General features: G+C 45.0%; 1 protein-coding gene and 1 long non-coding RNA gene across 4 annotated transcripts; one reads left to right on the forward strand and one right to left on the reverse strand.

Annotated features, from left to right (window-relative positions):
* Nucleotides 1–257: 257 nt before the first annotated feature.
* On the reverse strand, nucleotides 258–14,400 carry LOC112219045 (inner centromere protein). Of its 3 annotated transcripts, none has more exons than XM_042301970.1 (18): nucleotides 14,201–14,400; nucleotides 13,447–13,595; nucleotides 12,732–12,839; nucleotides 10,007–10,662; nucleotides 9,523–9,571; nucleotides 7,463–7,526; nucleotides 6,922–7,069; nucleotides 6,605–6,720; nucleotides 6,031–6,168; nucleotides 5,771–5,788; nucleotides 5,044–5,274; nucleotides 3,465–3,587; nucleotides 3,047–3,204; nucleotides 2,717–2,813; nucleotides 2,301–2,495; nucleotides 1,619–1,675; nucleotides 1,172–1,325; nucleotides 258–647 (listed from the first exon to the last, which is right to left on the reverse strand). In XM_042301970.1, the coding sequence occupies exons 1-18, from the start codon at nucleotides 14,201–14,203 to the stop codon at nucleotides 463–465; spliced, it is 2,649 nt and encodes an 882-aa protein (XP_042157904.1). In that variant the 5' UTR covers nucleotides 14,204–14,400; the 3' UTR covers nucleotides 258–462. The 3 variants fall into 3 exon arrangements, with proteins under 3 accessions (XP_042157904.1, XP_042157903.1, XP_042157905.1); XM_042301969.1 differs by having other exon boundaries at nucleotides 9,523–9,574; XM_042301971.1 differs by lacking the exon at nucleotides 5,771–5,788 and having other exon boundaries at nucleotides 9,523–9,574.
* Nucleotides 14,401–19,255: 4,855 nt separating this feature from the next.
* On the forward strand, nucleotides 19,256–20,472 carry LOC121840116. The gene is made up of 4 exons (XR_006079421.1): nucleotides 19,256–19,651; nucleotides 19,698–19,842; nucleotides 20,110–20,279; nucleotides 20,430–20,472. It is a non-coding gene; the product is annotated as an uncharacterized LOC121840116 (long non-coding RNA).
* The last annotated feature ends 694 nt before the right edge of the window (nucleotides 20,473–21,166 follow it).

A 21,166-nucleotide genomic window follows, 5' to 3' on the forward strand; every position in this document is an offset into this window, starting at 1 on the left:
GAGATATTCCCAATTCCTTTTTCAATGTGCAGAAAATGTATTTTATTTGTAAATGAGATTATTACACTATATAGAATAACGTTGTGTGGTTAGTATTTCTGCACAGACGAGTAGCTCATGTTTTAACCCCCCAGTCCCTTATAAAATAATAATTGGTTGTACAGTTACCTTCAAGTTGTGATCCTTGCCTGTCAAATAGTTAATGGATTTCCCTTCATGTGAACTTTTATTTTATTTTAAATGACCATCTTCAAAAGTTGTGGAGATGTTATATCCATTTTATTCAGAAGAAATGTAAAAATTTATACAAGATTTATTTTTTTTAAAGAAATTTTAAAAAAGAAAAAGGTTCTATATTCCTTACACTTCCCTTCAAGTGTCCGCCAGCTAGGAATCTTAATATAATACATGAAAGAACAAACATTACCAAAATGAAAAAATAAAACCATTTTATCCCAGTGCTTAAAGGGGTAGAGCTCCCATTCGAGGCGGCGAGTGCCAGACAGCAGAGCTGGTACGTTTAAAGTAGCGAGGTTTGCTCTTGCAAAAGATGCGATCCAGCTTTGGGGGTTCAATCGCCCCGTAGTGAGAGTCCACGTCAGCTGGGTGAAAATATTGCTTCATCATAGACTGCTTCAGCTGGTTGCCTAGAGGGGAGGGAAGAAGGAGTTCACACTTTAGCATCGTGACCAAGGTCTTGTAGTTATAAAAGCTAGCACTTTGCCATCATGCTTCCAGTCGTGCTAATGGCTAGTTAGCAATGGCACCATGAACACTTGACTTGCCTTCAAACTGCGCAGCGACATAAACAAATGGTATAAACAAATGGTATCCATGAGTTCATCTAACTCTGGGTATGTAGAACCCCCCCCCCCCGAGCTTGATTACCAAAATCTCAAACTATCCCTTTAAGATAGTTTGGGGCGGCAGGTAGCCTAGTGGTTAGAGTGTTGGACTAGTAACCAAAAGGTTGCAAGTTCAAATCCCTGAGCTGACAAGGTACAAATCTGTCTTTCTGCCCCTGAACATGCAGTTAAGAACAATTATTTGGTGGGTTAACTGACATGCCTAGTTAAATAAAGGTAAAAATAAATTTAAAAAGCACAGTGAAAGGCATAAACGAGGCCTTGTGTGGAGGCGTTATACGAGGCCTAAAGTCAGTCAAACGTACCCTCAGCCCATGTGGGGATGGGTTTCCTTGGTGCCGATTCGTCGTCAGTAGAGTCATCACTGTTCTGATCCATCCCATAGTCCTCAGGGTTGGTGTTGAGAACAACGGGCTTGTTCCCCCCTTTAGGAGTGATCTCATACGACTGGGGAGACTGCTGCAAGGGCAAGAAGACAGGGATTTCTTCTCTTAGAATTCAAATAGACAAGTTGTGATTTCTACACCCAGCCAAGGTTGGACTGATAAAGTAGGTCCAGCAACATTAGAAGTCATATTGAGAGTCCTCATCTCCTACTTCCATTTATCAGATGCTTTTATCCAAAGAGACTTAGTCATAGTCTGCATACATTTTACGTATGGGTGGCCCCAGGGAATCGAACCCAACAACCCCTGGCGTTGCAAGAGTCATGCTCTACCGACTATGGCTCTAAACGAGAGTGTGATCCATACCTCGATATCCACAGTGACGTTGAGGACTCCTCCCTTCCCTACAGGCGTCTTCAACACCTATAGGCGAGAACAGGAGAAGTGCACACGAACATCTGTAAATCTACCACAGGATCAATATAGGCCTATGAGATACACAACACTCTGCAAAGATGAGGAAAATCATTACTGACAACCCCATAGGCATCCACTCCTTCCAGCCCCATGGGACAAATAGGAAAAAAACAAAAAAAACCATTTACCATTTACAACAAAAAACCATTTACATTCAAAACAATGGACGCGCCATGTTACCACAAGCTCCCCCTCCTCGATGTTAATAGTCATGTTGGGGCCAATCCCACATCTTCCCCTACTGGCGGGCCAACAAACTGTCATTGTTGGACAAGACACCAGGAAATCAGCACCAAGTCATTTTTAATTTAGGAAATCAGTTCCCAGGTATCCCCACGTGTAATAGAGAGATGTGATCGTATACACATGTAAGCAAGGTTTGAAATGATTCTGTTTTAGTCAAATATCCGTTGGGGCTTCTTGGCTTCAAACTGGACTAAACACATTATTTGTAATCATCTTCCGGCCCCACGACCACCTCCCCAAGAAAACAAAATGGACCCGGGGGGGTTGATCTATTTGATGCTCCCTGCCCTACTTTTTACCTGTCAAAGTAGAGAAGTGTTCTCACCTGAACTTCAGCAGTCAGGTGTCTCTCAGCGGCTTCTCGCTGTCTCTCCGCGAGTCTCTCGGCTTCTCGCTGTCTCTCCGCGAGTCTCTCGGCTTCTCGCTGTCTCTCCGCGAGTCTCTCGGCTTCTCGCTGTCTCTCCGCGAGTCTCTCGGCTTCTCGCTGTCTCTCCTCCTCAGCCTGCCTCTGTTGCTCCTCCTATTGACAGAATAAAAACATTTCATTAGTACTTCAACCTGCCGTTAATGTCTTCTAACCGAAAGTGTACATGTACGTAAGTCCCCAATATTAACACCTTTTAAATGTTATGTACAAACCTGAAAGTACCTTCAAACCAAGTCTACACAATGTTTAAGACAGGAACAGACATGTTAAATTAATGCTTAATCCAAACAAGACAGGTATGGTTGAAGACTTACCCTCTTCCTCTTCTCCAACTCTCTCCTCTCCTTCTCCCGGGCAGCTTTCTCCACATCTCTCTGAAGAGCAATGGCCTTCTCTCGCTCTACCCGCTCCCTGAAACAGACACAATATTCAGCAACAGCCTTCTCTGTCTCCACATTAAAACCAAACAATTCACAGTCCAAAGCTTCGAACATCAACAATAACAATGCCAGTTTAAATAGAAGATCAAACTAATGAATAATTAAAGCCCATTTTACATCAGCAGTTGTCGGCCATTTTACAGTTGTCGTAATTCCATAAGAAAATAAACACTTCCATTCATCAAAGGTTGACAGGAAAACTACCTCTCAGCAGATGCTTGTCTCTCTCTCTCCAGTTCTCTCTCTAGTTCTTTCTTCAGCTCCAGTGCTCGTCGGGCCTCAGTCATCTTACGAGCCCTCTCCTGCTCTTCTTCAGCTCTCCTCTTCGCCTGCAGCTCCTGCTGACGCTTCTCCTCCTCCTCCTGGGTCAAGGGTCAATCATTTAACAACCCACATGCAGCACCTTCAAGAGGCATTCGAATTAAAAACAAAACAAAATGTCTGTCCTTGGGGCTGGTCTAGCGGGCAATGCTGCAGTTTGGACATTAATGGGTCAAGAGTGGGTACAGATTCTACCTCTCCTATGGGCGGCATTCCGCCTACCTCTCCTATCTGCCCACTAAACAATAAATCATACTACTACTACTAATAAATATGAAAGTAGGAAACAGGAGTGTCTTACAGACTGTTGAATCTTCTTCCTCCTGACGTCCTCCTCCATCTTCCTCCTCAGTTCCAGCTCCTCCTGGCGTTTGGTGGCCACCTTCTTCTTGGCTTTCTCCTCTGCCATGCGCTCCACTCGCAGCTGCGGGAACAGGGGGAAAATAGTTTTACGAAAACAAGTTTCCTATTGGATAAGTTCAGATAGTATCTCCTCTTTTACACTCCATTTCAAGGCGGTTTGTGTCCAAATGAACAGGACCCCCATTACTGTAGCTTCACCTCTGCATCAGATGTAATCCGTCCGTCATTCAGTAAAGTCGCGTCTCTCGTCCACACCTCACCCTGTCGCGTCTCTCGTCCACACCTCACCCTGTCGCGTCTCTCGTCCACACCTCACCCTGTCGCGTCTCTCGTCCACACCTCACCCTGTCGCGTCTCTCGTCCACACCTCACCCTGTCCACACCCTCACCCTGTCGCGTCTCTCGTCCACACCCTCACCCTGTCGCGTCTCTCGTCCACACCCTCACCCTGTCTCACCCTGTCGCGTCTCTCGTCCACACCTCACCCTGTCTCGTCTCTCGTCCACACCTCACCCTGTCTCGTCTCTCGTCCACACACCCTCACCCTGTCGCGTCTCTCGTCCACACCTCACCCTGTCGCGTCTCTCGTCCACACCCTCACCCTGTCGTCCACACCTCACCCTGTCTCTCGTCCACACCTCACCCTGTCTCTCGTCCACACCTCACCCTGTCTCTCTCGTCCACACCTCACCCTGTCGCGTCTCTCGTCCACACCTCACCCTGTCGCGTCTCTCGTCCACACCTCACCCTGTCGCACCTCTCTCGTCCACACCTCACCCTGTCGTCTCTCCACACCTCACCCTGTCCACACCCTGTCACCCTGTGTCGCGTCTCTCGTCCACACCTCACCCTGTCGCTCTCTCTCGTCCACACCTCACCCTGTCGTCCACACCTCACCCTGTCGCGTCTCTCGTCCACACCTCACCCTGTCGCGTCTCTCGTCCACACCTCACCCTGTCGTCTCTCGTCCACACCTCACCCTGTCGTCGCGTCTCGTCCACACCACCCTCACCCTGTCGCGTCTCTCGTCCACACCTCACCCTGTCGTCTCTCGTCCACACCTCACCCTGTCGCGTCTCTCGTCCACACCTCACCCTGTCGCGTCTCTCCCACACCTCACCCTGTCGTCGTCCACACCTCACCCTGTCGTCCACACCTCACACCTCACCCTGTCGCGTCTCTCGTCCACACCTCACCCTGTCGCGTCTCTCGTCCACACCTCACCCTGTCGCGTCTCTCGTCCACACCTCACCCTGTCGCGTCTCTCGTCCACACCTCACCCTGTCGCGTCTCTCTCACCCTGTCGTCCACACCTCACCCTGTCGCGTCTCTCGTCTCTGTCGTCCACACCTCACCCTGTCGCGTCTCTCGTCCACACCTCACCCTGTCGCGTCTCTCGTCGTCTCTCGTCCACACCACCCTCACCCTGTCCACACCTCACCCTGTCGTCTCTCGTCCACACCTCACCCTGTCGTCTCTCGTCCACACCTCACCCTCGTCTCTCGTCCACATCTCACCTTGTCGTGTTTCTCGTCAATCTGGAGCATTTTCTGCTCAATCTTCTTCTTCTTCTCCTCCTCTTTCTGTTCTTCCTTCACCCGGGCCTCGACTACCCTCCGCAGCCGTTCATCCCTCTTCTTCTTCATCTCTTCCTGTTTTCTCCTCTTCTCTTCCTCCATCTTCTTCTTCCTCTCGTCTTCCTGCTCTTGTTTCTTCTTCAGTGCTTCCAGTTTCAGGCGTTCTCTTTCCTAGAAGAAAATTACACTTAGGAATCTGATATAGACACATGGCGTAAAAATAATAATATATATATATTTTTTTTAACATTCTAGTGGCATTTCATTTAGGTCTGAGTGAAATGGTAGTATTAATTTTATATGGAAAGAGAGCCCATTAAGAGGGAATAAGATTAATATGGAACTAAAGGCACCAAGTGTGAAAGAAAATGCATCTCAAGGACGTCTACACAGATTTAAGGCGAAGAAAATAATTTAAATTTAGTTAGTGAGGGGCAAACGTATGTTCTTGCAAAGAGCCGGTAACGCGCTTGACGTGTAGGTGCCCGAAAACACGTTAGACATAAATCGGATGAAATCTAAATCACAAAAGCCCCCGCCTTTGTGCCCCTTAGAACCCAACGTTAACTCGGGTGGTGTGGGAGGGAACGATGACAAGTGGCATGTACCAGTTAGAGCACACAAAGACCAAACACCACATACCACACCATATTACTATGATACATACCACTACACCACAGCCTGACTGTAGAGGGGACAGGGAAAGAGAGATCCAATTAACAAGGCTACATATGTTGTCTGGTAACATTGTTTAGGAAGTTTAAAAACAAATCACGTTTGGCTCAAAATGATCACAAAATGGTTATGATGTGATCATGACAACATAGAGGGGGAGGGGGATAATGTCACGAAGGCAGGAATTATTCAGGAAACATCACGTCGCAAAATTAGGGAGCCTCTGAAATGAGTAGTGATCTGTAAACGAACCTTGAGGTCGGCTCTGCCCGGCGTGGTGTGTTTAATGAAGGACTTCATGACCGTGTTGCGACCCAGAGAACTGGGGGTCATCATCAGCATCTGGTTCTTCTGGACCGTGTGGAGGAAGGACCTCATGTTGGGCCTCACCTACAGTAGACAACATTAGGGGTCTATTCATGGCAAGTAAACGTTTCAGTATATTTTGAAAAATAACACTTGCTTCCGAACGTAAACCTATAAAATGGGATTACAAAAGTGAACTTGATACAGTGATAGTCCCACCACTTAATATATTTACTTGTTGGGAGAACTGCCAGGTAAAAGACAGCTAGTTGGTGTGAAGAAATGCCTTCAGCTTACTTATCGTCAGAGTAGGGTTGTTAACCCCGGTGTCCTGGCTAAATTCCCAATCTGGCCCTCAAACCATCACAGTCACCTAATAATCCCCAGTTTACAAATTGGCTCATTCATCCCCCCTCCTCTCCCCTGTAACTATTCTCCAGGTTGTTGCTGCAAATGAGAATGTGTTCTCAGTCAACTTACCTGGTAAAATAACAGATAAATAAAATATCTTGGTTCTTACACTCTGGCTCTTAACAGGGGGTGATGGCTTCTTCCGTGGGCTCTGGAATTCATCGGCAGCTGCTCTGCGCTTGGCACTGAGACGAGGACCCAGACTTGGCTTCTTACCACTACCATCTAGGAGAACACAAACCAGTTAACCACCAATACATCCAACATATTTGCCAGTGTGCACACACACACACACGTTGGCTCCCTCTCTAAAGCATAGCTATAACCTATTGACGTTAAATGATTCAGAAAGTGTGGGGGGGTGCATCTTTAGTACGTGTGCCAGTCTTTGCTGATGAGTGTGTGTGAGGAAATGACGGCCTGCACCTGATCCAGAGTCTGGTGTGGCGGTCTTGGCTTTGCTGATGATCGAGGCTGGTGGCGGCACGGTGGGAGTGGTCTGGGCCATGGAGCGAGTGAAACGACGAACCTCCGTAACACTGAGAACCCCCGGGTGGTTCTGCACCGTGTTATCCTGCGCAAATTAAAAATGAGTTTAGGGAATCATTTCACTATGATCATCAATATAGTTACATAAGGAACAGACAGAAACAGTAGAGCTAGATATCAACGACTAAATCAGGGTTGGGGGTTCAATTCCATTTCAGGAAGTAAACGAGGAACAGACAGAAACAGTAGAGCTAGATATCAACGACTAAAATCAGGGTTGGGGGTTCAATTCCATTTCAGGAAGTAAACGAGGAACAGACAGAAACAGTAGAGCTAGATATCAACGACTAATTCAGGGTTGGGGGTTCAATTCCATTTCAGGAAGTAAACGAGGAACATCTGAATTGACCCCCAACCCTGATATGAATGTATATTTCAGATAAACATATCATCCAGGTACAATGGGGATGTTTCCTACCTCAGGAGAAGTCTCAGGAGATGGGCTGTCGGTCTTAGTCTTTGCAGGCTCCTCTGACAACACCCTGTCATACACAACAGCGTATCAGATGCATAATAACCTCGGGTGTATTCATTAGTGGGCACACCGTAACAAAAAAACGTTTCACAAGCATTGTAAACAGAAACACTGGGAACTACGGTAACAGGTGAAATGAAGAAGGCCATCTACTTTATCTCTTAACATATTGCACAAGTTGACTGCAGGTATTTCCTTAGAAAGTAGCGATCAATATTCACACACACACATACATATATATATATACACATACATACATACATACATACATATATATATATACACACACACACTGCTCAAAAAAATAAAGGGAACACTTAAACAACACAATGTAACTCCAAGTCAATCACACTTCTGTGAAATCAAACTGTCCACTTAGGAAGCAACACTGATTGAAAATAAATGTCACATGCTGTTGTGTAAATGGAATATAGACAACAGGTGGAAATTAAAGGCAATTAGCAAGACACCCCCAATGAAGGAGTGGTTCTGCAGGTGGTGACCAGACCACCTCTCATTCCTATGCTTCCTGGCTGATGTTTTGGTCACTTTTGAATGATGGCGGTGCTTTCACTCTAGTGGTAGCATGAGACGGAGTCTACAACCCACACAAGTGGCTCAGGTAGTGCAGCTCATCCAGGATGGCACATCAATGTGAGCTGTTGCAAGAAGGTTTGCTGTGTCTGTCAGCGTAGTGTCCAGAGCATGGAGGCGCTACCAGGAGACAGGCCAGTACATCAGGAGACGTGGAGGAGGCCGAGGAGGGCAACAACCCAGCAGCAGGACCGCGACCTCCGCCTTTGTGCAAGGAGGAGCACTGCCAGAGCCCTGCAAAAGGACCTCCAGCAGGCCACAAATGTGCATGTGTCTGCTCAAACAGTCAGAAACAGACTCCATGAGGGTGGTATGAGGGTCCGATGTCCACAGGTGGTGGTTGTGCTTACAGCCCAACACCGTGCAGGACGTTTGGCATTTGCCAGAGAACACCAAGATTGGCAAATTCGCCACTGGCGCCCTGTGCTCTTCACAGATGAAAGCAGGTTCACACTGAGCACATGTGACAGACGTGACAGAGTCTGGAGACGCCGTGGAGAACGTTCTGCTGCCTGCAACATCCTCCAGCATGACCGGTTTGGCGGTGGGTCAGTCATGGTGTGGGGTGGCCGCACAGCCCTCCATGTGCTCGCCAGAGGTAGCCTGACTGCCATTAGGTACCGAGATGAAATCCTCAGACCCCTTGTGAGACCATATGCTGGTGCAGTTGGCCCTGGGTTCCTCCTAATGCAAGACAATGCTAGACCTCATGTGGCTGGAGTGTGTCAGTAGTTCCTGCAAGAGGAAGGCATTGATGCTATGGACTGGCCCGACCGTTCCCCAGACCTGAATCCAATTGAGCACATCTGGGACATCATGTCTCGCTCCATCCACCAACGCCACGTTGCACCACAGACTGTCCAGGAGTTGGCGGATGCTTTAGTCCATGTCTGGGAGGAGATTCCCCAGGAGACCATCCGCCACCTCATCAGGAGCATGCCTAGGCGTTGTAGGGAGGTCATAAAGGCACGTGGAGGCCCCACACACTACTGAGCCTCATTTTGACTTGTTTTAAGGACATCACATCAATGTTGGATCAGCCTGTAGTGTGGTTTTCCACTTTAATTTTGAGTGTGACTCCAAATCCAGACCTCCATGGGTTGATACATTTGATTTCCATTGATAATTTTTGTGTGATTTTGTTGTCAGCACATTCAACTATGTAAAGAAAAAAGTATTTAATAAGAATATTTCATTCATTCAGATCTAGGATGTGTTATTTTAGTGTTACCTTTATTTTTTTGAGCAGTGTATATATATATATATATATAAAACCATCTCATGGCTATTTCCAAATATCCCGGTATACTGCCCAAGCCTACATCATTCACAACAGACGTGTTTAAAGACAAGACAATGGTTGATAAAAAAACCACACTAAAATAGGGCTAATAAATGTGATCACTCACCCATCAGTCTGCACCTGGACCTCATGTCCATCAGTTTCCATCCACACATCTTCTACAGCGGACAGACAGACAACACAATGCTATCATTCATTAGCACAGTATATATCATTACATTGTCAAGGCGTAATATGGAGAGATAAATACATTTTTAAAAAATTAAAAAGGCACGCTCAACTCAGACTGAGCTCTGAAGCAGTAAATTAGTAAATCTGACTGGTATGAAAACAAAATGCTGGCTGCACACCAAACCATATCGCTCACATCCAGTGGAGGCTGCCGAGGGGAGGACCGGCTCATGATAAATGGCTGGAATAGAGTCAATGGAATGGTGTCCAATATCAAAAGACGTGGTTGCCCCCACTCCATTGACTCCATTCCAGGAATTAGTACGAGCCGTCCTCCCCTCAGCAGCCTCCACTGCTCACATCACAAACTCCAGTCAAGGTATAAATGGCAGAATGTCAGGTCATAACTCGCCCCTCACCATGCCCGCTGACGTTACTGCTGCAGGTGGAGCTACCCATACGAGCCTTCTTCTTCAGGAAGGATCTCCTGGAGGCTCTGCGGACAGACTCCTGGGTCATGCTGTGTCTCAGCCCTGCCAAGGAGCGCCGCACGGTCAGGGAGTGTCTCACGGAGCTCCGCCTGGGACCCGGGGGCGTGGTGCCGGCAGCGATGGCTATCTTAGTGGCGGTGCGGCTTGGAGAGCGCTCTGGGTTGGGGTTCATCTGGAGATCTGCAGAACGCCGCTCTGAGGCCGAGATCTTGACTATGGCTTCAGCTATGTGACTCTGAGTCTGAGGGGGTGTTAGACAGTGGGGCTGGGAGGCGACAGAGCTGAACGACTCCCTCTTACTCTCAGCTTCCTCTGGCTGCATCCTCTCCTCCTGGATGTGTTTGCTAGGAGCCTCATATTCCATCTCCTCCGGCTGAGAGTTGGTGGTCGGAGCAGCTCCTTTGCGGGTGCTGCATACGGGTGGCGCCGCCTCAGGCTGGGTCGTCTGTTTGGCTCTGCGGGAACGAGGGGGCTTGACTATATCTTCCAACGTGACCGGAGATCCTCCGTCATCCTCTGCTATCAGGTTCAGGGAGGTAGACACAGAGGAGCGACGCAGGTTGCTGCGTTTGCCCTTTGAGAAGCTGCAGGGATGACAAAGACGGCATTATAGCAGACTGGGGGAGGGCATTATAGCAGACTGGGGGAGGCATTATAGCAGACTGGGGGGGCATTATAGCAGACTGGGGGGGCATTATAGCAGACGGGTGGAGGCATTATAGCAGACGGGGGGGACATTATAGCAGACGGGGGGGGGGCATTATAGCAGACGGGTGGGGGGGGACATTATAGCAGACGGGTGGGGAGGCATTATAGCAGACGGGTGGGGGGGGACATTATAGCAGACGGGTGGGGGAGGCATTATAGCAGACGGGTGGGGGAGGCATTATAGCAGACGGGTGGGGGAGGCATTATAGCAGACGGGTGGGGGGGGCATTATAGCAGACGGGTGGGGAGGCATTATAGCAGACGGGTGGGGGGGACATTATAGCAGACGGGTGGGGGGGCATTATAGCAGACTGGAGGGGGCATTATAGCAGACGGGAGGGGGGCATTATAGTAGACTGAGGGGGGCATTATAGCAGACGGGAGGGGGGGCATTATAGCAGACGGGAGGGGGAGGCATTATAGCAGACGGGAGGGGGAGGCATTATAGCAGACAGAGGGGAGGCATTATAGCAGACAGAGGGAGGCATTATAGCAGACAGAGAAGGTGGGGGCATTATAGCAGACTGAGAAGGTGCATTATAGCAGACTGAGGGGGGCATTATAGCAGACGGAGGGGGGGGCATTATAGCAGACGGGAGGGGAGGCATTATAGCAGACGGGAGGGGGAGGCATTATAGCAGACAGAGGGAGGCATTATAGCAGACTGAGAAGGTGGGGGCATTATAGCAGACTGAGAAGGTGGGGGCATTATAGCAGACTGAGAAGGTGGGGGCATTATAGCAGACTGAGAAGGTGGGGGCATTATAGCAGACTGAGAAGGTGGGGGCATTATAGCAGACTGAGGGGGAATATAGCAGACTGAGGGGGGCATTATAGCAGACTGAGGGAGGCATTATAGCAGACGGACGGACGGGGGGCATTATAGCAGACGGGGGGAGGCATTCTAGCAGACGGACGGAGGGCATTATAACAGACGGGGAGGGGGCATTATAGCAGACGGGAGGAGGGGGCATTATAGCAGACGGGGGGGGGGCATTATAGCAGACTGGGGGGGGGCATTATAGCAGACTGGGGGGGGGCATTATAGCAGACTGGGGGGGGCATTATAGCAGACTGGGGGGGGCATTATAGCAGACGGGTGGAGATATTATAGCAGACGGGTGGGGCATTATAGCAGACGGGAGGGGGGGGCATTATAGCAGACGGGTGGGGGAAGGCATTATAGCAGACGGGGGGGGGCATTATAGCAGGCGGGAGGGGGCATTATAGCAGACGGGAGGGGGGGCATTATAGCAGACGGGAGGGGGGCATTATAGCAGACTGAGGGAGGCATTATAGCAGACTGGGGGGGGCATTATAGCAGACGGGAGGAGGGCATTATAGCAGACTGGGGGAGGGCATTATAGCAGACTGGGGGGCATTATAGCAGACGGGAGGGGGGCATTATAGCAGACGGGAGGGGGTGGGCATTATAGCAGACGGGAGGGGGAGGCATTATAGCAGACTGGGGGGAGGCATTATAGCAGACTGGGGGAGAGGCATTATAACAGACAGGGGGAGGCATTATAACAGACAGGAGGGAGGCATTATAACAGGGGGGGAGGCATTATAGCAGACGGGAGGGAGATTAGGCATTATAGCAGACGGGAGGGAGGCATTATAGCAGACTAAATACGTGTTTCAACCTGTCCTCAAATTAATATTGTGGGTTCACTGTTGGTTTTGGTACTTTAAACCTGCGTGTCATTAAATGTGTCTGGTCGGGTAAAATTATAACGTGCACGATGAAGAGCACACGTGGGATCGGTCTAGTCAGGGCGTTAACTCTGTTTATTGTGAAATTCCTGGCACAAGCCCTTGGTGAATGAAGGTGATTCTGATTCCTGTACTAAATGTACAGTGTCACATGATGACTGAACGGCTGAAACGCTGCTCTGAGACAAAGGAACATACTGTAGTAGAATAAATTAACAGAATAACCTACCGCCTCTTGGTGCGGTTCTCATTCTGACCCACGGATAGGCGCTTCCTACGGTTGCTCTTCTTCTGTGATGGAGTCTTTGGCATCAGTTCTGGCTCCGCACTGAAGTCACTGAGACAGGAAACAAAAAAATGTGAATGGCTCGGGAGATTTTTTTTTTTGTGAATATACAAGACACTAAGAACACCTGCTCTTTCCATGACAGACTGACCAGGTGAAAGCTAGGATCCCTTAGTGATGTTACTTGTTAAATCCACTTCAATCAGTGTAGATGAAGAAGGAGGAGACGGGTTAAAGAAGGATTTTTTAAGCCTTGAGACAATTGAGACAGTAAATTGTGTGTGTCATTCAGAGGGTGAATGGGGCAAGACAAAAGATTGAAGTGCTGGGGTATGGTAGTAGGTGCCATGCGCACCGGTTTGTGATCAAGAACTGCAACGCTGCTGGGTTTTTCCACACTCAGTTTCATCATGAGCAAAATCATGCCAATAAAACTAAAAAGGTTTGGTCGACCGCTAGTTTTTTTGTGTATTTTTTCCCCCATATAAACACATACTATGCATTTTAATCCAATCAACTATATGTACCGTGTTTGTATAATGCTTTAAGGGCACCGTTTGAAAAAATAATTACGACACAAATGACTAGAAGGACTCCGCCCGCAATAGATTTGATTCTGATGGGGTCGTTTTTTCCCTGTACACGTCAGTCCTCCTACCTTGAAAACATGCGGTTGGCTTCCTGCTGGATCTCCTCGAGCCACACCATGTGGACATTTTCTATTTCGTTGGCAAACTCCTGAATCTTCCCATTAAACATCTGCATCAGGGTATGCGTCGACGACAGTACAGAGGTCATGGTTGCGACCTGGTGAACATAAAGGAGTTAAGAATCAATTGTTTTCAAACGTTTGATGGGATGGTGAAACCTCCCACAAAACTCTAACGCTCGAACTAAATTGGCAAGCAGTTACATTTTAACAAGGAAGGCCAAAAAAATTCAGAACAAAATATTGTACAAGTCGAGACATCTGACACAAAGACACATGCAGGGGGGCGAAGTGACACGACAACCATTCCAGACAAATCCAATACAATAACTCAAACATTACCCACAAAAACGTTACATTTAACCAAATGTTCATTGACACCTTGTTTGCAGTAACAAAATGGCTTACTAGTTAGCGAACTGTAACTAGCTACCATTTTTGAATTTTCGAGCTAAACCCGCGAAATTTAACTACTTATTAACGTAGCCAGTCTCCCGGACAACTTTTGTTAGCAGCTAGCCAAATATATATATATATATATATCCTGTAATAATATGCAAAGTAAAATCAGATCATGTTGAAGAAACAAAGATAGTCAGTGTTGTCTTAGCAATCTAGCGAGTTGTTGTTGAGATTTTAAAAGTCAACGTGAAAAGATGGCTAAATGAAGCTAGCTAACGATAGCCAAATAAAATTCCCATACCATAAAATTCCTCCAGTTTTCGAGAAAAATAAAAATCCGTTTCGCTTCAATAGCAGATGACTTCAACAATCTTTATCAACAAAAACAAATATATATATATTAAATGGTAAAATACGCCATTTATTTCTCTGCACAACCACAACAAAGTAACGTTAGTCCGACTTGACTTCAACACCCGCTGAAAACGGTTTAAAATGTTCCAAACTGTCTTAGCAAATCAGAGACGGGTTTGTAAATGACGTACTCAAATCAGCTCCTCCCACTGACCAATCATATTTAAAGAGGAAGTGTCGAGGGGGCGGAATCACTGATTCTTTTCATGATTCAAACCATCCAATCGTAGGAGAGGGTTTTGTTTCTTCTTCCGGATAGTGCTATTTAGCGTTAATAAACGTCGGAAATAAAGCCTGAGGTTAACACAGGGGTATAGGAGCTGTTAAATACCGTTTGTTCTACTATGTAATAGCAGTCAGTTGACATGATCTGAATTATGAAGCCTTTACGTGCTTTATATGTTTTATTTATTTATTAGATAATTTCTTTAAAATTAACTAAATGTGACGTTAGCTGATTGAAAGTATATCATAGAACAAAACAGTATATATCCTACACCTGTGTTTACCAAATACCTTCAACGTTTATCCAAAAAACGCCATTCATTTTCTCCATAGGGATTTACTACGTGCGACAATTTTAGTACTCATCACTGCATTCTCATCCAGAAAGTTGCTTGGACCTCAACGATGTCATGTAGGTTGATACATTGCTATGTTTTAATTTATAAAAAGCCATTTTACAAAAAAAATCCCACTGTACCTAACATTACTTAACATCAGACATAAGAGTTACCGCACCCTGTCTCAAGGATAGCTAACGTAACTCTGGAAATTCCTTTGGGCTCTACTGAGTTAAGTAAATCAGTTTTTCGTTGTTTTTTTTTGCACCTTATTTGTGGAAACAATTTTCTTAAGCGTGATGCTTTGGTGCCGCTAGGCCAATTCAGAAAGATGGTTGAGGACCTTATTACTGATGAATGTGTTTGTTCTGGTGCCGCTAGGCCAATTCAGAAAGATGGTTGAGGACCTTATTACTGATGAATGTGTTTGTTCTGGTGCCGCTAGGCCAATTCAGAAAGATGGTTGAGGACCTTATTACTGATGAATGTGTTTGTTCTGGTGCCGCTAGGCCAATTCAGAAAGATGGTTGAGGACCTTATTACTGATGAATGTGTTTGTTCTGGTGCCGCTAAAGATGCCAATTCAGAAAGATGGTTGAGGACCTTATTACTGATGAATGTGTTTGTTCTGGTGCCGCTAGGCCAATTCAGAAAGATGGTTGAGGACCTTATTACTGATGAATGTGTTTGTTCTGGTGCTGCTAGGCCAATTCAGAAAGATGGTTGAGGACCTTATTACTGATGAATGTGTTTGTTCTGGTGCTGCTAGGCCAATTCAGAAAGATGGTTGAGGACCTTATTACTGATGAATGTGTTTGTTCTGGTGCTGCTAGGCCAATTCAGAAAGATGGTTGAGGACCTTATTACTGATGAATGTGTTTGTTCTGGTGCTGCTAGGCCAATTCAGAAAGATGGTTGAGGACCTTATTACTGATGAATGTGTTTGTATTTTATGACCGTGTTTTTCTTTCTGCTTGCATTTTGTATTTATATTTTGTTCTGGTGCCGCTAATCAATTCAGAAAGATGGTTGAGGACCTTATGAATTCAGAAAGATGGTTGAGGACCTTATTACTGATGAATGTGTTTGTTCTGGTGCCGCTACGTGTGTATTTTTTGTAATTCAGGGCATCTGTAAAAGAGACCTTGTTCTCAGTATGAATCCTTAATAAAAATATAATAATGAAGGTTAAATATATAGACATTGTCCAACGAACCATGGAGGAGTCCCAACAAAAGGACGCCGTTACTATTTTTTAAATTTAAATCTAGAATTGGCTTCCTATTTCGCAACAAAGCATCCTTCACTCATGCTGCCAAACATACCCTCGTAAAACTGACCATCCTACCAATCCTTGACTTCGGCGATGTCATTTACAAAATAGCCTCCAATACCCTACTCAACAAACTGGATGCAGTCTATCACAGTGCAATCCGTTTTGTCACCAAAGCCCCATATACTACCCACCACTGCGACCTGTACGCTCTCGTTGGCTGGCCCTCGCTTCATACTCGTCGCCAAACCCACTGGCTCCAGGTCATCTACAAGACCCTGCTAGGAAAAGTCCCCCCTTATCTCAGCTCGCTGGTCACCATAGCATCTCCCACCTGCAGCACACGCTCCAGCAGGTATATCTCTCTGGTCACCCCCAAAACCAATTCTTTCTTTGGCTGCCTCTCCTTCCAGTTCTCTGCTGCCAATGACTGGAACGAACTACAAAAATCTCTGAAACTGGAAACACATAAACAAGAGCCATTACTATTTCTCTAGCTTTAAGCACCAGCTGTCAGAGCAGCTCACAGATTACTGCACCTGTACATAGCCCACCTATAATTTAGCCCAAACAACTACCTCTTTCCCTACTGTATTTATTTATTTTGCTCCTTTGCATCCCATTATTTTTATTTCTACTTTGCACATTCTTCCATTGCAAAACTACCATTCCAGTGTTTTACTTGCTATATTGTATTTACTTCGCCACCATGGCCTTTTTTGCCTTTACCTCCCTTCTCACCTCATTTGCTCACATTGTATATAGACTTGTTTATACTGTATTATTGACTATATGTTTGTTTTACTCCATGTGTAACTCTGTGTCATTGTATGTGTCGAACTGCTTTGCTTTATCTTGGCCAGGTCGCAATTGTAAATGAGAACTTGTTCTCAACTTGCCTACCTGGTTAAATAAAGGTGTTCTCAACTAGCCTACCTGGTTAAATAAAGGTGAAATAAAAAGAATAAAAAATGAATCCTTAATAAAAATATAATAATAAAGGTTAAATATATAGACGTTGTCCAACGAACCATGGAGGAGTCCGAACAAAAGGACGCCATTACTATTTCTCTCTATTGGTGTCTTTTTGTCTGCACTAAGTCCGCCTTAAAGCACATAAAGGCTTCATATTTCATAAAGGTCATGTTAACGGACGTATAAGATCTCATAAGCCTGTGTTAACCTCAGACCTTATTTTCGGCGTTTATCCCGAACCTGATTTTTTTCTGTGTGGAATTTTCATTGTTGGACATAAAAAAAACAAGTAAATCAGCTCTAAGTGATTTTATTTTAAGACATCTGTTCCCAAGTATTCCCACGCTAAATAGAGAGACACGATGTGGTCGTAGACAAACTTAAGCAAGGTTTCAAATGTTTTAGTTAAACATATCTCTTTAGGCTTCTTGCAGTCAATTTGTAGTCTACAAATTATGTTCCGGGCCCTTGACCATCAACTCAATAAAAAAAATCCTTCCCCAGCTGAATCGAGTTGATGATCCCTGCACTATAAAGTGTAGGCTATATCTAAAAAATGTTTTGATGTTATTCATATAACAGCCAGTCTAATATTATTAAAGTCTAAGCATGTTTAGAGATCAAGGCTCAGGAAAATATCTTTATCACAGTTGAAGAAAACAAAATCTCCTTTTACAAGCCATGCAACAAAAATGGAGGAAAATGCATCTTTGTTTGAGGTCTGCTAAGATAAAGACCCAACACTTTTAGGTGGGTTGAAATATTAGGTATGTATGGTTAAAATAATTGCAATACACAATATCTTCTTTCATTTTCCAATGAGTCCATGCTGCAAGATGTTTTAATGAAAAATATCACTCACTAAAATGTTCTCATTCCAAATGTATATTTTATTGCAGCTTTAAGTATATCAGTATAAAAAGGCATTTGATCCATCTCTACAAACATACAGTACATTTACTGAGATGTGAATGACAAATCAAGTCACACTAAATACATGGTTAAAGCACAATAGATGAAATCCTTCTTATACACAGAAAATAATTTCCAGTGCATGAATAAACCAGGAATAACAATGAGCCCCAAATGGCAGTCTATTGTGCGTTACTTTGGGCTATGGGCCCTGCGATAGGCTAGCGTCCTTTCCGGGGGGTGGAGTTGTACATCAAGCTGCCTCACGGGGGTGGAGTTGTACATCAAGCTGCCTCACGCTACAGAAACAGGAGACAGGCTCCTGCCCTATGGGACATTCTGGTTCAGACAAGGCTACTTACTTTATAAAAGGGAATAGGATGCCATTTGGGACTCACATAATGACATATAGGTTCAGGGCCTTCAGGAAGTATTCAGACCCCTTGACCTTTCCCACATTTTGTTGTGTTACACCCTGGATTTAAAATGAAATAAATGGAGATTTTGTGTCACTGATCTACACACAATCCTCCGTAATGTCAAAGTGGAATTATGTTACCAGGGAGGTTTTCCAATGGTTCGCAAAGAAGGGCACCTATTGGCAGATGGGTAAAAAAAAGAAGAAGCAGACACTGAATATCCCTTTGAGCATGGTGAAGTTATTAATTACACTTTGGATGGTGTATCTATACACCCAGTCACTACAGAGATACAGGTGTCCTTCCTAACTCAGTTGCCGGAGAGGAAGGAAACCGTTCAGGGATTTCACCATGAGGCCAATGGTGACTTTAAAACAGTTACAGAGTTTAATGACTGTGATAGGAGAAAACTGAGGATGGATCAACAACATTGTAGTTACTCCACAATACTAACATAAATGACAGGATGAAAAGAAGGAAACCTGTACAGAATAAACATTTTCCAAAACATGCATGCTGTTGGCAAACAAGGCAATAAAGCAATACTGCAAAAAAAAATGTGGCACAGAAATTATGTTTGGGGCAAATCCAACACAACACTGAGTACCACTCTTCATATTTTCAAGCATGGTGGTGGCTGCATCATGTTATGGATATGCTTGTCATCGGCAAGGACTAGGGAGTTTTTCAGGATAAAAAGAAACGTATTAGAGCTAAGCCCCCGGCAAAATCCTAGAGGAAAACTTGGTTCAGTCTGCAAATATACACTGGAGTTACTTACCAAGAGCACATTGAATGTTACTGAGTGGCCTAGTTACAGTTTTGACTTACTTAAAAATCTATGGCAAGACTTGAAAATGGCAGTCTAGCAATGATTAACAACTAAATTGACAACGCATGAAGAATTTTTGGAAGAATAATGGAAAAATATTGTACAATCCAGACGTGCAAAGCTTTACCAATTTACCCAGAAAGACTCACTGCTTTAATTGCTGCCAAAGGTGATTGTAACATGTTGTTGAATACTCAGGATGTTGAATACTTATCTAGTCAAGATACATTAGTGTTTAATTTTCCATAAATTTATTTGAGTATTTTGTATAGATTGTTTACAACAACAAAAAAGGCAATTCAATCCCACTTTGTAACACAACAAAATGTGGTAAAAGTCAGGGGGGTGTGAATACTTTCTGAAGGTACTGTACTGTATAATTAGAAGGTACTGTACTGTATAATTAGAAGGTACTGTACTGTATAATTAGAAGGTACTGTACTGTATAATTAGAAGGTACTGTACTGTATAATTAGAAGGTACTGTAGAGTATAATTAGAAGGTACTGTAGATAGAAGGCACTGTGGATAGAAGGCACTGTACTGTAGATAGAAGGTACTGTACTGTAGATAGAAGGTACTGTACTGTAGATAGAAGGTACTGTAGATAGAAGGTACTGTACTGTAATTAGAAGGTACTGTAGATAGAAGGTACTGTGGATAGAAGGTACTGTACTGTAGAAAGGTACAGTGGATAGAAGGCACTGTACTGTAGATAGAAGGTACTGTAGATAGAAGGTACTGTAGATAGAAGGCACTGTGGATAGAAGGTACTGTACTGTAATTAGAAGGTACTGTAGATAGAAGGCACTGTAGATAGAAGGTACTGTAGATAGAAGGTACTGTAGATAGAAGGCACTGTGGATAGAAGGTACTGTACTGTAATTAGAAGGTACTGTAGATAGAAGGCACTGTAGATAGAAGGTACTGTAGATAGAAGGTACTGTGGATAGAAGGCACTGTACTGTAGATAGAAGGTACTGTAGATAGAAGGTACTGTGGATAGAAGGCACTGTGGATAGAAGGTACTGTAGATAGAAGGTACTGTGGATAGAAGGCACTGTACTGTAGATGGGTACTGTAGATAGAAGGCACTGTACTGTAGATGAAGGTACTGTAGATAGAAGGTACTGTGGATAGAAGGCACTGTACTGTAGATAGAAGGTACTGTAGATAGAAGGCACTGTACTGTAGATAGAAGGTACTGTGATAGAAGGTACTGTAGATAGAAGGCACTGTGGATAGAAGGTACTGTACTGTAATTAGGATGTAGATAGAAGGCACTGTAGATAGAAGGTACTGTAGATGGACTGTGGATAGAAGGTACTGTACTGTAATTAGAAGGTACTGTAGATAGAAGGCACTGTAGATAGAAGGTACTGTACTGTAATTAGAAGGTACTGTAGATAGAAGGTACTGTGGATAGAAGGTACTGTACTGTAGAAAGGTACAGTGGATAGAAGGTACAGTGGATAGAAGGTACTGTGGATAGAAGGTACTGTGGATAGAAGGTACTGTGGATAGAAGGTACTGTGGATAGAAGGTACTGTGGATAGAAGGTACTGTACTGTAATTAGAAGGTACTGTAATTAGAAGGCACTGTGGATAGAAGGTACTGTGGATAGAAGGTACTGTGGATAGAAGGTACTGTACTGTAGAAAGGTACAGTGGATAGAAGGTACAGTGGATAGAAGGTACAGTGGATAGAAGGTACAGTGGATAGAAGGTACTGTGGATAGAAGGTACAGTGGATAGAAGGTACAGTGGATAGAAGGTACAGTGGATAGAAGGTACAGTGGATAGAAGGTACAGTGGATAGAAGGTACTGTGGATAGAAGGTACAGTGGATAGAAGGTACTGTGGATAGAAGGTACAGTGGA

The sequence above is a fragment of the Oncorhynchus tshawytscha genome, linkage group LG19, assembly GCF_018296145.1.
Source record: "Oncorhynchus tshawytscha isolate Ot180627B linkage group LG19, Otsh_v2.0, whole genome shotgun sequence".
NCBI classification, from domain to species: Eukaryota; Metazoa; Chordata; class Actinopteri; order Salmoniformes; family Salmonidae; genus Oncorhynchus; species Oncorhynchus tshawytscha.